This window comes from Aquarana catesbeiana, linkage group LG02 (genome assembly GCF_042186555.1).
Source record: "Aquarana catesbeiana isolate 2022-GZ linkage group LG02, ASM4218655v1, whole genome shotgun sequence".
Taxonomy (NCBI): domain Eukaryota; kingdom Metazoa; phylum Chordata; class Amphibia; order Anura; family Ranidae; genus Aquarana; species Aquarana catesbeiana.
The window spans coordinates 60,062,633-60,075,906 of NC_133325.1; the positions used below are offsets into that span (position 1 = coordinate 60,062,633).

The 13,274-nt window shown below is 40.2% G+C and overlaps 1 protein-coding gene across 1 annotated transcript in view; it reads right to left on the reverse strand.

The window, feature by feature from the left end:
- The window catches only part of NOX4 (NADPH oxidase 4), a 348,347-nt gene that overhangs the window by 14,790 nt on the left and 320,283 nt on the right, over positions 1-13,274 (reverse strand). The window contains exons 16-17 of the mRNA XM_073612966.1: positions 7,530-7,598; positions 3,093-3,193 (exon numbers count right to left, since the gene is read on the reverse strand). Of these exons, the coding sequence (XP_073469067.1) occupies positions 3,093-3,193; positions 7,530-7,598 (170 nt within the window). The remainder of the gene's footprint in view (positions 1-3,092; positions 3,194-7,529; positions 7,599-13,274) is intronic.

The window sequence follows — 13,274 nt, forward strand, 5'->3', positions numbered from 1 at the left end:
GAACAAATTCATTAGTCTGTTTTAAACCCAACTCTCTAAAGAAGTACAAAGATCACTGTGATGACAAACCCCCAATGGGGTATGTCCATGGTGTTTTTGCCTCACAGAATGTGTGAAGACCAGCAGAGAAGAGGCCAGTAACGAAGCAAAATCTGCATTTTTGTTTCACTTTATACTGGGCAATGGATTTTCAATTTTTTTTTAACAGTATATCTAGGTTGGTACTTTTGTACAGGGACGTATGCATACAGGGTGTACAGGGCCCCAAGTATGCCCCCCAAAAAAAGACATCTGGCCCTGTATGAAAGTACCACTTGGAACAGCATCAGGCTACCGCATATTTCAGCCCGGCATAGATTTTGACTGTAAAGTGGCTGTATGCTCTACCTGTGCCTCCTAGGCACTCAAAAGTACCAGGTTTTTATGTTGTAGGGGTCAAACTGCCTATGAGACCTAAAGTATCTATAAACCCTATTAATGAACTTTTCTTATTTGTTCCCCTATGGTCTGTTGAATATATCATTGAAAGCGTTTTGTCATATCTGTTTGATATGTTTATCTTGCTGAAAATGTTGTAATGCTAAAAACTTCCTGTATTCGTTGTCTGTTCTGATGGTCATCAATTTCATTGTACTCAAAGGAGGACAGGATCATGCCTCTTCGTGTTGAGGACTGGAGATGGGCTCATCAACCCACCTGCCTGATCCGGCCAGGAAGCTGCCATTGCACACCGCTAATCACAGGCAGTGAGACATTTCCCGATCTGTGCAGCTGCAAACCGGGAAATGCCTCACTGCCTGTGATTAGCCATGTGCTGTGTCCTCTTCCTGACGGGATCAAGCAGGTGGGTTGGGACTAGGATCCTGAACACGCCTGAGCCCATCTCTATTTAGGACAACGGGAGAGGGGAGGGGTTCCATAACCATATCTCGTTTCCGTTGCCTTGGTAAAGAAGCGTGAGTGCTGTCATCCTAAGACAGGAAGTGTGTTATTGGCAGGATCACCAGGTGAAAGTAAATTTTAAAAATCTTGTAAAAAGATTCACATTTTTGTAAATATATTATTATATCTTTTCATGTGACAACACTGGAGAAATTACACTTTGCTACAATGTAAAGTAGTGAGTGTACAGCTTGTATAACAGTGTAAATTTTCTGTCCCCTCAAAATAACTCAACACACAGACATTAATGTCTAAACCGCTGGCAACAAAAGTGAGTACACCCCTAAGTGAAAATGTCCAAATTGGGCCCAAAGTGTCAATATTTTGTGTGGCCACCATTATTTTCCAGCACTGCCTTAACCCTCTTGGGCATGGAGTTCACCAGAGCTTTACAGGTTGCCACTGGAGTCCTCATCCACTCCTCCATGAAGACATCACGGAGCTGGTAGATGTTAGAGACCTTGCACTCCTCCAGCTTCCGTTTGAGGATGCCCCACAGATTCTCAATAGGGTTTAAGTCTCATCAGAACATAGGACATGGTTCCAGTAATCAATGTCCTTAGTCTTCTTGTCTTCAGCAAACTGTTTGCGGGATTTCTTGTGCATCATCTTTAGAAGAGGCTTCCTTCTGGGATGACAGCCATGCAGACCTATTTGATGCAGTGTGGTCTGAGCAATGACAGGCTGACCTCCCACCCCTTCAACCTCTGCAGCAATGCTGGCAGAACTCATACATCTATTTCCCAAAGACAACCTCTGGATATGACACTGAGCACGTGCATTCAACTTCTTTGGTTGACTATTGCGAGGCCTGTTCTGAGTGGAATGTTTCCTGTTAAACCGATGTATGGTCTTGGCCACTGTGCTGCAGCTCAGTTATAGGGTCTTGGCAATCTTCTTATAGCCTAGGACATCTTTATGTAGAGCAACAATTCTTTTATTTTTTTTTTTTAGATCCTTGTTCAGCCTGCTGGGTGACGTTACAGGAACTCTCTGACCCAATGCAGTTTCACAAAAATGTCATCTACTGGGAATGGAGGATCCTCCATTCCCAGCAGACGACAAATTTGTGGAAACACATCGGGTCGGAGAGTTCCTGTTATGCCCTGTACACACGACCGGTTTTGCCGTCAGAATAAACTGTGAAGGTTTTTACGATGGAGTTCCGACGGAATTCCGCTCAAGCTGTCTTGCATACACACGGTGACACCAAATTCCGACCGTCCAGAACGCGGTGACGTACAACACGTACGACGGGACTAGAAAACGTAAGTTCAATAGCCAGTAGCCAATAGCTTCCGTCTCGTACTTGCTTCAGAGCATGCTTCGTTTTTGGTGCGTCGGAACAGCATACAGACGAGCGTTTTTTCTGATAGTAATTTTGTTCCGTCAGAAAAATATAGAACATGTTCTCTATCTAAGTCCGTCTGAGTTTTCGACAGAAAAGGTCAGATGGGGCATACACACGGTCTGAATATACGATGAAAAGCTCCCATCGGACTTTTTCCAACGGACATTCCGCTCGTGCGTACGCAGCATTACACCACCCAACTGGCTGAACGAGTAATGTCGCCTCCAGATTTAACTTCTTATGTTTGAGTTTTCAGTCTTGGTGTAAGTGTAACTTTTAAAGGAATTTTAGTAAATTGGTTAACTGTTTTACGCTATGAGGCTTTTTATTTTTAATTTTGTCTGTAAAATATTAGCCTTTGTTAATTTTATGCTTCATCTGTCTGAAAAATATATAAAAACAGCTGGACTGGCTATAAGGAAAAATAGAGTCCCCTTTAACCAAAGCAACGATCAAGTGATTCCGCTGCAAGAAATGCTTTATGCTTCACTTATTTATACAACCGCATTCAGCATAATATTTCACATTTTAATCCAGACGTAAGCTTTTTTTTTTTATATTCTGGAAAATGAGCCCCTTCGGCTTCACAAACTGAAAAAGGATTTGTGACGGCCGCGTTCTTCTGAAAGCCGGGAAAACATTACATAGGGAATTACATGTGACATTACCAGCTCCGGATTTTGGTTTATTAGATAAAGCTTTTGCGAAGCTGCAAACAAATAGCTATTAAGAAGGCCTAAAACACGTGACAATTCCCTTCTCTCCTGATTACTCGGCAATACCTCCAGACGGTACTTACTGTCTGTTGGATTTGGCTATCTCATCAAACAAAAGTTTCCAGCGCGGGCGTCCGGTAATAAGACGGGAGTTCAAAGCCTGGTATTTTTCACCAATTATTTTCTGCAAGAAATGGCACAGTGGGTTTCCGTAAGAATTTGTGAACGAAGGGATTACACGTTGTGTAATGCTTTGATAACATCATCTATTGTATCACTGTCGGGCGCAGGCTTCCATCTTTACAAAGTGTAAGCGCAGTGGGGGAGTCAACAGCTAATAATGACTTCGGTAGTGTGCCGGGCCAGAGCTCAGGATTACTGATGTGAACTAAAAGATGAGTTAATAAAAATCCTGAACTTGGCCTACGAGAAGTCGTCTTCTTTTCTTATACAGAGGCACACTGCCGATTACCAACATACAGGGGCGTGTTTAAAAAAAAAAAGTGCCAATTAGTTCAATGATCTTTTCATGGTTTTCTTACAACAGGATGGCCAATAGAAGTTTTTCTGCATTTTGAAAAACAATTTAAAGTGGCTGTAAACCTCAGACATGAAATAAGTATATCCCTCTATACTGTGTACTTGTCTAAATCCAGATCATCAAGTGTCATTTGTGTCTGCTGCCTCATTCCTCTGCTATCTGAGTCACTTCTGACTAGTTTTTCTGACACCAAGAGAAAAAAGGTGACAGGGAAGGGAGCTCCAGCACACAGCCTGTGATTGACAGCCTCAGCTCTGTTGCTGTGTGAAAGGGGGTGTGTCCCTTCCTTCCAATCAACTCCCAGAGCTTTCCTCACTGAGCTCTGCAAAGTGTAACTTCAGCTCTCCACCCTGCTCAAACAAGCAGTATCAATTCTGGACTTTGAACGGATGCTGAGGAGAGAAGACTGCGGATAAACAGGTACACTTTATGAAGGGAGATTAGTTTCATCTGTGTCTCAGCTGAGGCAAGTCACTTCACTGGGTATATGTGAGGGTTTACAAATGCTTTAAATATACCCAAAGACCTTGTTCACATGGGTGGCGATCATATATGGTTGATGCATATTTTTACCACCCCTAGTTAACACTGCTGGTGGACACACATTGCCCTGGTTGCATTGCGGCTAATTTTTACGGCGTGTTGCTTTTGGAAGCTGTTGCCACCACCAAATGCTCACCCTTCAAGTGAATGGGACTGCACTAGCACAATGCAACCACGCCTAATGCACGTGGTTGAGACACAGTGGGATGTCCCCAAGAAAGAAAATCAGGCAACCAAGATGCAGAATTTTGCAGATTTCCGAATTTTCTAATTTCCGAATTTCGAATTTCTGAATTTTCAAATTTCGAATTTCCGAATTTCCAAATTTCCGAATTTTCGGAATTCGAAAATTCAAAATTTCGAAAATCTGAAAAAAAGAAAGAAAATCAGTAAAATTTGAAATAATAACTAATAATAACGAACTATTAAATTATAGGTATTGGAATAACGAATACAAATTTATCTGAAGTTATGAATTATTCAAAATAATTAATGCCGCATCTAAACAAATGCAATGGAACAAATTTATAATAAATAATAATAATAAAAAGGTTTTATTATTATTATTGTTATTTATTATTATTAGATGATTACGTTCCATTCTTTTAGATATGGCATTTGTTATTTCAGATAAATTCGTACTCGTTACATTCACTAACAGACAGATTTGAAAGGAAATTCCAATACCTATAATTTAATAGTTATTATTAGTTAGTTATTTCAGATTTTCGAGTTTTCGGACTTTCATTCTTTTGAATTTTCAGATTTTCATTCTTATTTTCGGATTTGCAAATTTCCGAATTTTCAAATTTCCGAAATTTCAAATTTTCCAATTTCCGAATTTCCAAAATTTAGAATTTTCCAATCTCTGAAATTTTGAATCTCCGAAATTTTGAATTTCCGAATTCCGAATTTTCCAATTTACGAAATTTCGAATTTTCGGAAATTTTGGAAATTGAAAAATTCGGATTTGGAAATTTCAGAATTAACGAGTTTGTCAAAATTAGTTAAAAAATGAGTTTGGAACTAAATGAATTGCACATGTTTAGTTCAGAGTGCATCAGGCCAGCCACTCAGTACAGAGGTGTCTACTTCAGGGACTTCCAGCTTCCAGGGTCATCGGTCAAGTATGGTATATACACAGGTACATTGGTCCAAGCTGGACCAATGTAATTATGTATAAATTATCCATAAATGGATTTCTTTAAATCCCAGTGATTAATTCACCACCAGTGAATGTCTGGTGATAGTCACATTCACTGCTTTATAAATATGCCCCTTAAACACCAACTCCAGCCAAGGCTTTTTGGATAGACCTAGGACAGTAAATACTTCTGTCATACCTTTATTGTTGTCTTTGTCCCTGTAAGGTATGCAGTTGTGCTCATAAGTTTACATACCCTGGTAGAATTTAGGATTTCTTGGCCATTTTTCAGAGAATGAATATGAATGATAACACAAAAACTTTTCTTTCACTCATGGGTAGTGTTTGGCTGAAGCCATTTACTATCAATCAACTGTGTTTACTCTTTTTAAATCAAAATGTAAACAGAAACTACCCAAATTACCCTGATCAAAAGTTTACATACCCCAGTTCTTAATACCGTGTATTGCCCCCTTTAACATCAATGACAGCTTGAAGTCTTTTGTGGTATTTGTGGATGAGGCTCTTTATCTTCTCAGATGGTAAAGCTGCCCATTCTTCTTGGCAAAAAGCCTCCAATTCCTGTACATTCTTGGGCTGTCTTGCATGTACTGCACGTTTGAGATCTCCCCAGAGTGGCTCATTGATATTGAGGTCAGGAGACTGAGATGGCCACTCCAGAACCTTCACTTTATTCTGCTGTAGCCAATGACAGGTCGACTTGGCCTTGTGTTTTGGATCATTGTCATGTTGGAATGTCCAAGTACGTCCCATGTGCAGCTTCCTGGCTGATGAAGGCAAATGTTCCTCCAGTATTTTTTGATAACATACTGCATTCATCTTGCCATCAATTTTGACCAAATTTCCTGTGCCTTTGTAGCTCACACATCCTCAAAACATCATAGATGAACCTCCGCGTTTCACAGCAGGAATGGTGTACCTTTCATCATAGGCCTTGTTGGCTCCTCTCCAAATGCAGCATTTATAGTTTTGGCCAAAAAGCTCAATTTTGGTCTCATCACTCCAAATGACTTTGTGCCAGAAGGTTTGAGGCTTGTCTCTGTGCTGTTTGGCGTATTGTAAGCGGGATACTTTGTGGCTAATGACTTTCTTCTGGCGACTCGACCATGCAGACCATCTTTCTTCAAGTGCCTCCTTATTGTGCATCTTGAAACAGCCACAACACATGTTTTCAGAGAGTCCTTTATTTCACCTGAAGTTATTTGTGGGTTTTTCTTTGCATCCCGAACAATTTTCCTGGCAGTTGTGGCTGAAATTATAGTTGGTCTAACTGACTGAGGTTTGGTTTCAACAGAACCCCTCATTTTCCACTTCTTGATTAGAGTTTGAACACTGCTAATTGGCATTCTCAATTCCTTGGATATCTTTTTATATCCCTTTCCTGTTTTATACAGGTCAACTACCTTTTCCCGCAGATCCTTTGACAATTCTTTTGCCTTCCCCATGACTCAGAATCCACAAATGTCAGTGCAGCACTGGATGAAAGATGCAAGGGTCTGTCAGGAGTCCAGAAACTTATTGATCTTTTATATTCACACACACTATTACAAGCAAACAGATCACAGGTGAGGATGGTTACCTTTAATAGCCATCCAAATCCCTTTGTGTCACCTTGTGTGCATGTTATCAGGCCAAAATCACCAGGGTATGTAAACTTTTGATCAGGGTCATTTGGGTAGCTTATGTTACCATTATGATTTAAAAAGAGTAAACACAGTTGATTGATAATAAATGGCTTCAGCCAAACACTAACCATGAGTGAAAGAAAAGTTTTTGTGTTATCATTCATATTCTCTGAAAAATGGCCAAGAAATCCTAAATTCTGTCAGGGTATGTAAACTTATGAGCACAACTGTATTTCATCTCATTTCCTGTTTCTCTGATAGTCTGTGGCCCCAAGAGAACAAATGTGGGTAGAAGTTGTCACTGGGACAAAAATACAAAGGAAATAATAATAACCTGGCAGAGGTTCTATACCTTTTCATTTAAAAAAATAAAACTTGTTTTGCTGCAGTGCTTGTCACTTGCTGCACATACAGGAAATTGGGAGTCATTTCTCCAAAGGGGGTCACAGTCTACTGTAAAAACCTGACAGGGGTTCAATCCCTATCCCATTCATTCATTCTACAATTAGAAAAAAAAAATTGGCTGGAGATGAGCTTAAACAAGCTGCCGTATGACTATGATCAATCCTGTCTGCCATACTTAAAAATACAAAATATAAATGCAGCCAGTACATGAAATATAACTTAATGACTTTCAGCCTCTTACCTGCATCCCTTCTGTCTCACTGAGGTACAGCCGGATGTTCATGTAGTCCGGACGGTTTTCTTGCCAAAGCTGGTGGAAACAGATAAACAGAGTAAAAAATGTGAATGATGATGCAGAGGGGGGAATAAGTTGTATTTTGCAGAATCGTCCTGAATTTCCTACTACATACGTGCAGCATGTCAATTTATAACTAACGTGAGAGGTAGAGATATGCACTGACAAAAAATGTGTTCGTTTTCGTTTCATTCGTTTTTTTGATTTTTTTCGGAAACTCGGAAATTCGAAAATTCAGAAATTCGAAAATTCAAAAACTCGGAAATTCAGAAATCCAAAAATTCGGATTACTGGATTTCCAAATGTTTGGATTTCCAAATTTTTGGATTTCCGAATTTCCGAATTTCAGGTTTCCAAGTTTCCGAATTTCCAAATTGTAGAATTTCTGAATTTCCAAAATACGAATTTCCGAATTTCCTAATTTTTGGATTTTCAGAATTCGGAAATTCCAAAATTCGAAAATTCGAAAAAAAGAAAGAAAATCAGTAAACTTCAAAATAGTAACTAACTATTAAATTATTGGTATTGAAATTTCCTTTTAAATTTGGCTGTTTGTGAACGTAACGAATACAAATTTATCTGAATTTACGAAGTATCAGAAATAACGAATGCTGCATCTAAACAAATGGAATGGAACACAATAATAATAAATAATAATAAAATAGGTTATATTATTATTGTTATTTATTATTATTAGATCATAATGTTCCATTCGTTTAGATAAGGCATTCTTTATTTCAGATAATTCGTAACTTCAGATAAATTTGTATTCGTTACGTTCACAAACAGCCAAATTTGAAAGAAAATTCTAATACCTATAATTTATTAGTTAGTTATTATTTCGAATTTTACTGATTTTCTTTCTTTTTTTCATATTTTTGAATTTTCGGATTTTTGAATTTTTGAATTTCAGAAATTCGGAATTCAGAAATTTGAAAATTCGAAATTCTGAAATTTGAAAATTCGAAAATTCGTAATTTCGGAAATTGAAAAATTCGGAAATTCTGAGATTTCGGAATTAACGAATTTGTCGTATTCGGAACTAAATGAATTGCACATGTCTAGTGAGAGATGCAAATCATAGAAACAATTCAAAAACGCAAGGTCTTATTATTGGAAGAAGTCTGAAAGGAATGTTATGAAAAATATATAAATATAGTGCTCGCAAACATAAATAAATGTGAAGAAATATATATAATAAACCAACACAAAGTCCAAAACAGGTAACTCAAGGTGCTCCAATCCAAAGTAAACAGAAGAAAAGTGCTTGAGGAAATCCAGGTGCACAACACCCCCTTGTGTGTCCCCACTCACCAGATCCACATGACCCCCAGCTTTAACTGACCCACCAGACTGAAAAGCTGGGGGTCATGTGGATCTGGTGAGTGGGGACACACAAGGGGGTGTTGTGCACCTGGATTTTCTCAAGCACCTTTCTTCTGTTTACTTTGGATTGGAGCACCTTGAGTTACCTGTTTTGGACTTTGTGTTGGTTTATTATATATATTTTTTCACATTTATTTTATTTTACTGATTTATATTTGTCACACCAATAGCGCGAGTTTATATATTTAGTGTATATATATATATATATATATTTTTTTTTTTTTTTTTTAAAGGAATGTTAGTGTTGCACAAATCAACCAATCAGCGCTAATTCATTTTCTAGAAAAGGAAATACACTGATTACTTGCTATGGGCAACACAGAGAAATCCTTAAAGCAGATCTTTACCATTAAGCCGGCCATGGAAGCCACGTTTTTCCTTGCTGCAACCACAGGAGGGGTTTAGGGTGGAAAGCCGCCCCCCCGCTGGGAGAATGCAGTAATTACTGCTAGGGGTAGCCACTGGCAAAAATCGTGCATAAAATGCAACGGGCTGGTAAGCTGATCGATTTATCAAACGAAATTTGAAACCATCTATGGCCGGCTTTAAAAATACTTTTTGATCGCCTAGGCGAACGACATTAGTGGCCCCTCCCTGTACATATGTGACATATATATCCCCAAGAGGAGCACTAAAGCCATTCCATTCACTAAAAGAGGCTGGGGAGGGCCTAGTGATTCACCATCTGGAGGCTCCGCCTAAAACCAGAAGAGCCGCCAGCCTCCCGACGACATTACAGGGGAGCATGGCAACACGGGACCGAGTGGTGACAGTAGAGAAGAGGATCTCAGCAGAAAAATGTTGGATCTGGGAGGTTGAGTACTGGAATTAAGGAAAACCCAGCACCAGATAAGCAGTGAAAAATAAAAAATAATGGGGGGGGGTGAAATTTCTCTTTAAATACTTTAGGGCCCCATTCATGCTTGTGAATGGGACCATTAGTGAGTACATGCGGGGGTTGCTGGCGATTAATTGCAGGTGGCAGCCCAATTAAAAGCAATGATTGGCTGACAGCTCCTGCAGCTAATCACAGCTGCTTGCAAATAATCACTCATGAAATGATTACCTGTGGATGATTGGCCCTGGGTGCAACAGTTTGCATCCAGAGCTAACTGTCTGCATGTATGTGCTGCATAGCTGATTACATGTGAGTGGCTGAAATGATCTGCGGAAGCTGCAACTGCTTTCAAAGGGGTTTCTGCCGGGAACCCCCCCGCTGGGTCTCCCACATGTAAACGCTAATGGCCCATTCCCATTCCCAAGCTGATCCCAGTGGGACCGGCTCTTAATCATGCAACCACTGTGACAGCCAATCACAGTGGTTATGTGATCAGGCAGACCTTCCAACTCCCCAGGCATAATATAACCCAGTTAAAGGGACACTGGTTCTGGGTGGGAAGCAGTTAAAGGAGAACTACTGTATATTTAAGGTGAAAAGCTATTTGCCAAGGTCTGATTTATGTTTCTGGGTGCCCTGCAAGGTTTACGGTTATAGCAGGGCTAACATCCTGCTCCTCTGAGTCCTGAACACTACAGGGCTTGTGAAAAGTTTGGCAGTAAGGAAATGATTTGCTGCCATAAAGACAAATCTGCTTCCAACTGTCATTTGTGTAGTGCAGGGACACATTTCATACATAGGCTCTATGGGGGAGATTTACTAAAAGTGGTGCACACAGAATCTGTGCAGCTGTGCATAGTAACCAATCAGCTTTTAGGTTTTATTGTCAATGCTCAATTGAACAAGTTAGAAGCTGATTGGTTACAATGCACAACTGCACCAGATTCTGTGTGCTCCAGTTTTACTAAATCACCCCCTATAAGCTTATGTTACAAACAATTCCATGCGCCATTGTTCTCCCCTGCCAAAAAATGACTAAAACTTAAAGTGAATGTAAGGCTTTGTTTTTTTATTTTTTTTTTTAATAACAAACATGTCATACTTACCTGCACTGTGCAGTTCCTTCTGCACAGAGTAGCCCCGATCGTCGACTTCTGGGGTCCCTCTGCGGCTCCCGCAGCTCCTCCCAGCATCGTATAACCTCCTAGAAGAAGCGCTCTCCCGGGGGGTTACCTTGCGGGCACACACCCGAGTCCAGCATTCGGCGTCCAAAGACGCCGAATGTAGGACTCGGCCCCACCCCGCGGCGCTCGCGTCATTGGATTTGATTGACAGCAGTGGGAGCCAATGGCTGCGCTGCTATCAATCTATCCAATCAAGAGCCGAGAACCCCGGGCAAAGAGGAAGAGCGCGTCTCCGGCGGGGGATTACAGGATTCAGGTGAGTAAAACGGGGGGGGGCGGTCAGTGACAGAATTTTTTCACCTTAATGCATCGGATGCATTAAGGTGAAAAAACATGAGGGTTTACAACCCCTTTAAGCCTGGCGAAGTGGCGAATACCTCACTTCAGTCTTCAGCTCTTCCGGCCCTCCCACATTGGGCCCATATCTGTTTATTGGTATCTCGCAGATCAGTTATGTGCAATTGGATCCATCCCTCACCGTCTCGTCTTATGGCTGTGAAACAGGCTTAACAGTCACTTTTCAACTTGGAGAAATTGGACATCATCGTACAGAACTTCTGCGCTAGCTAGACCTCCATGGTGGACTATGCTATGAGTCTAAAGCTCTAAATCGGATTGTTGGCCAACAGAACCGTGGAATTTTGTCCGAAAGGCGTTGGCCCAAACTTGTCTTGCATACACACGGCCACACAATTGTTGGCCAACAATTACGAACGTAGTGACGTACTGTGTTGTTTTTCAGCTCTTTAGTGCCACCCTTTGGGCTCCTTCTGCTAATTTCGTGCTAGTAGAAGTTTGGTGAGTGTTGATTCGCACTTTTCATTTCGCACTTTTCATTTCACGCTATTCAGTTTGCGCTTTTCATTTCGTGCTTGTCCGTTCGTCAATCAGACATGTTGCGGAATTGGAGGAGATAACATGTTATTTATTATTGGCCTTGGAGTTATTGATTTGACATTATTTTTTTGGTTGAATAATAATGATTTGATTTGGTATATTTTCTATATTTTTGGATGCATAGAATGCAATTTTTGGTTAAGTTCTATTGGTAAATAGCATGTCTAATTTTGTTTGTTTTCTTTTTTTAATGCACAATAAAAAAAAATTGTGTAGAATAATACTTGGCTATGTGTTTTACTTCAAATGACAATTTGGGAGTAGGCAGTTACATTTAAAAAAATACAATGTAAAATTGACAAGGGACACCAACATAATTGTATCTTTTATCTTAAAAACTACGGGATAATGGTGTTGTGATAACTTGCACAAATAAAAAAAAAAAAAAAGCATAATAATATTATTCTTGATATCACTAGAAAAAAAAAGCCTTTGAAAATTTGTTTGCAATAACTCCATCAGTATCACCAGCAAAGCAGCTTCATTATTATCCCATTAAAGAAGAAGAGAATTGTGCGCTGCATTTGGAGATTTCCTAATGTGTCACGTCACGAATGTTAATCCTCCATTACGAACGCTAGTTTACAAGACCGACCGCTTCTGGCTCGTCCTTGCTTCCGAGCATGCGTGTTTGTACTTTGGACTTTTGTCCGACGGACAAATCCGACAACAGACATTTGTCCGCAGAAAATTTTAAAACCTTCCAGCCAACATTTGTCCGCGAAAAAGTCCGACAACAATTGTCCGATGGAGCGCACACGGTCGGATTTTCCGCCAATAGCCTGTCATCACACAATTCTTGTCGGAAAGTCTGATCATGTGTACGAGGCTTTAGGTCTAAATGTGTTCAAACTGTTATATGTCCTTGTGTGTTCCTCACTTGACTATAGTTATTAATGCTTCCACCCCTGAAGGTGTTGTCATGGAGTTATTAAGCTTAATTTTGCAATGTCTTGGTTAAACATGCCTCCCTCCCCTTTCCCTCCTACCAATCACTTTTATTTATTTATTTATTTTCTTTATTATGTCCTTTATCCACTTTATACTTTTGTAAAGGCTGCCTTGTATCACTTGGTTTTCTAATTTGTATTCATTAAAACTCAATAAATTAAAAAAAAAAAAAAAAAGGTAAGCCTAGTACACACGGGCCAAATGTCAGGTGACATCAGCCAGCTCAATAAAAACCGGCTGACATTTGGCCCATGTGTATGACACACGGCCCGACAGAAGCCGACTGTTTGGCCGGCTTCTATCGGACAAACATGCTGGAAAACCAGCAGCCGACCTGCCAATGGCGGGGAGAGCACTGATCGGAGTGCTCTAGCAGGGGGGGGTGTCCCCCTGTCAGAACACAACAGCTCAGCGGGGGGTCGCTGTACTAACATC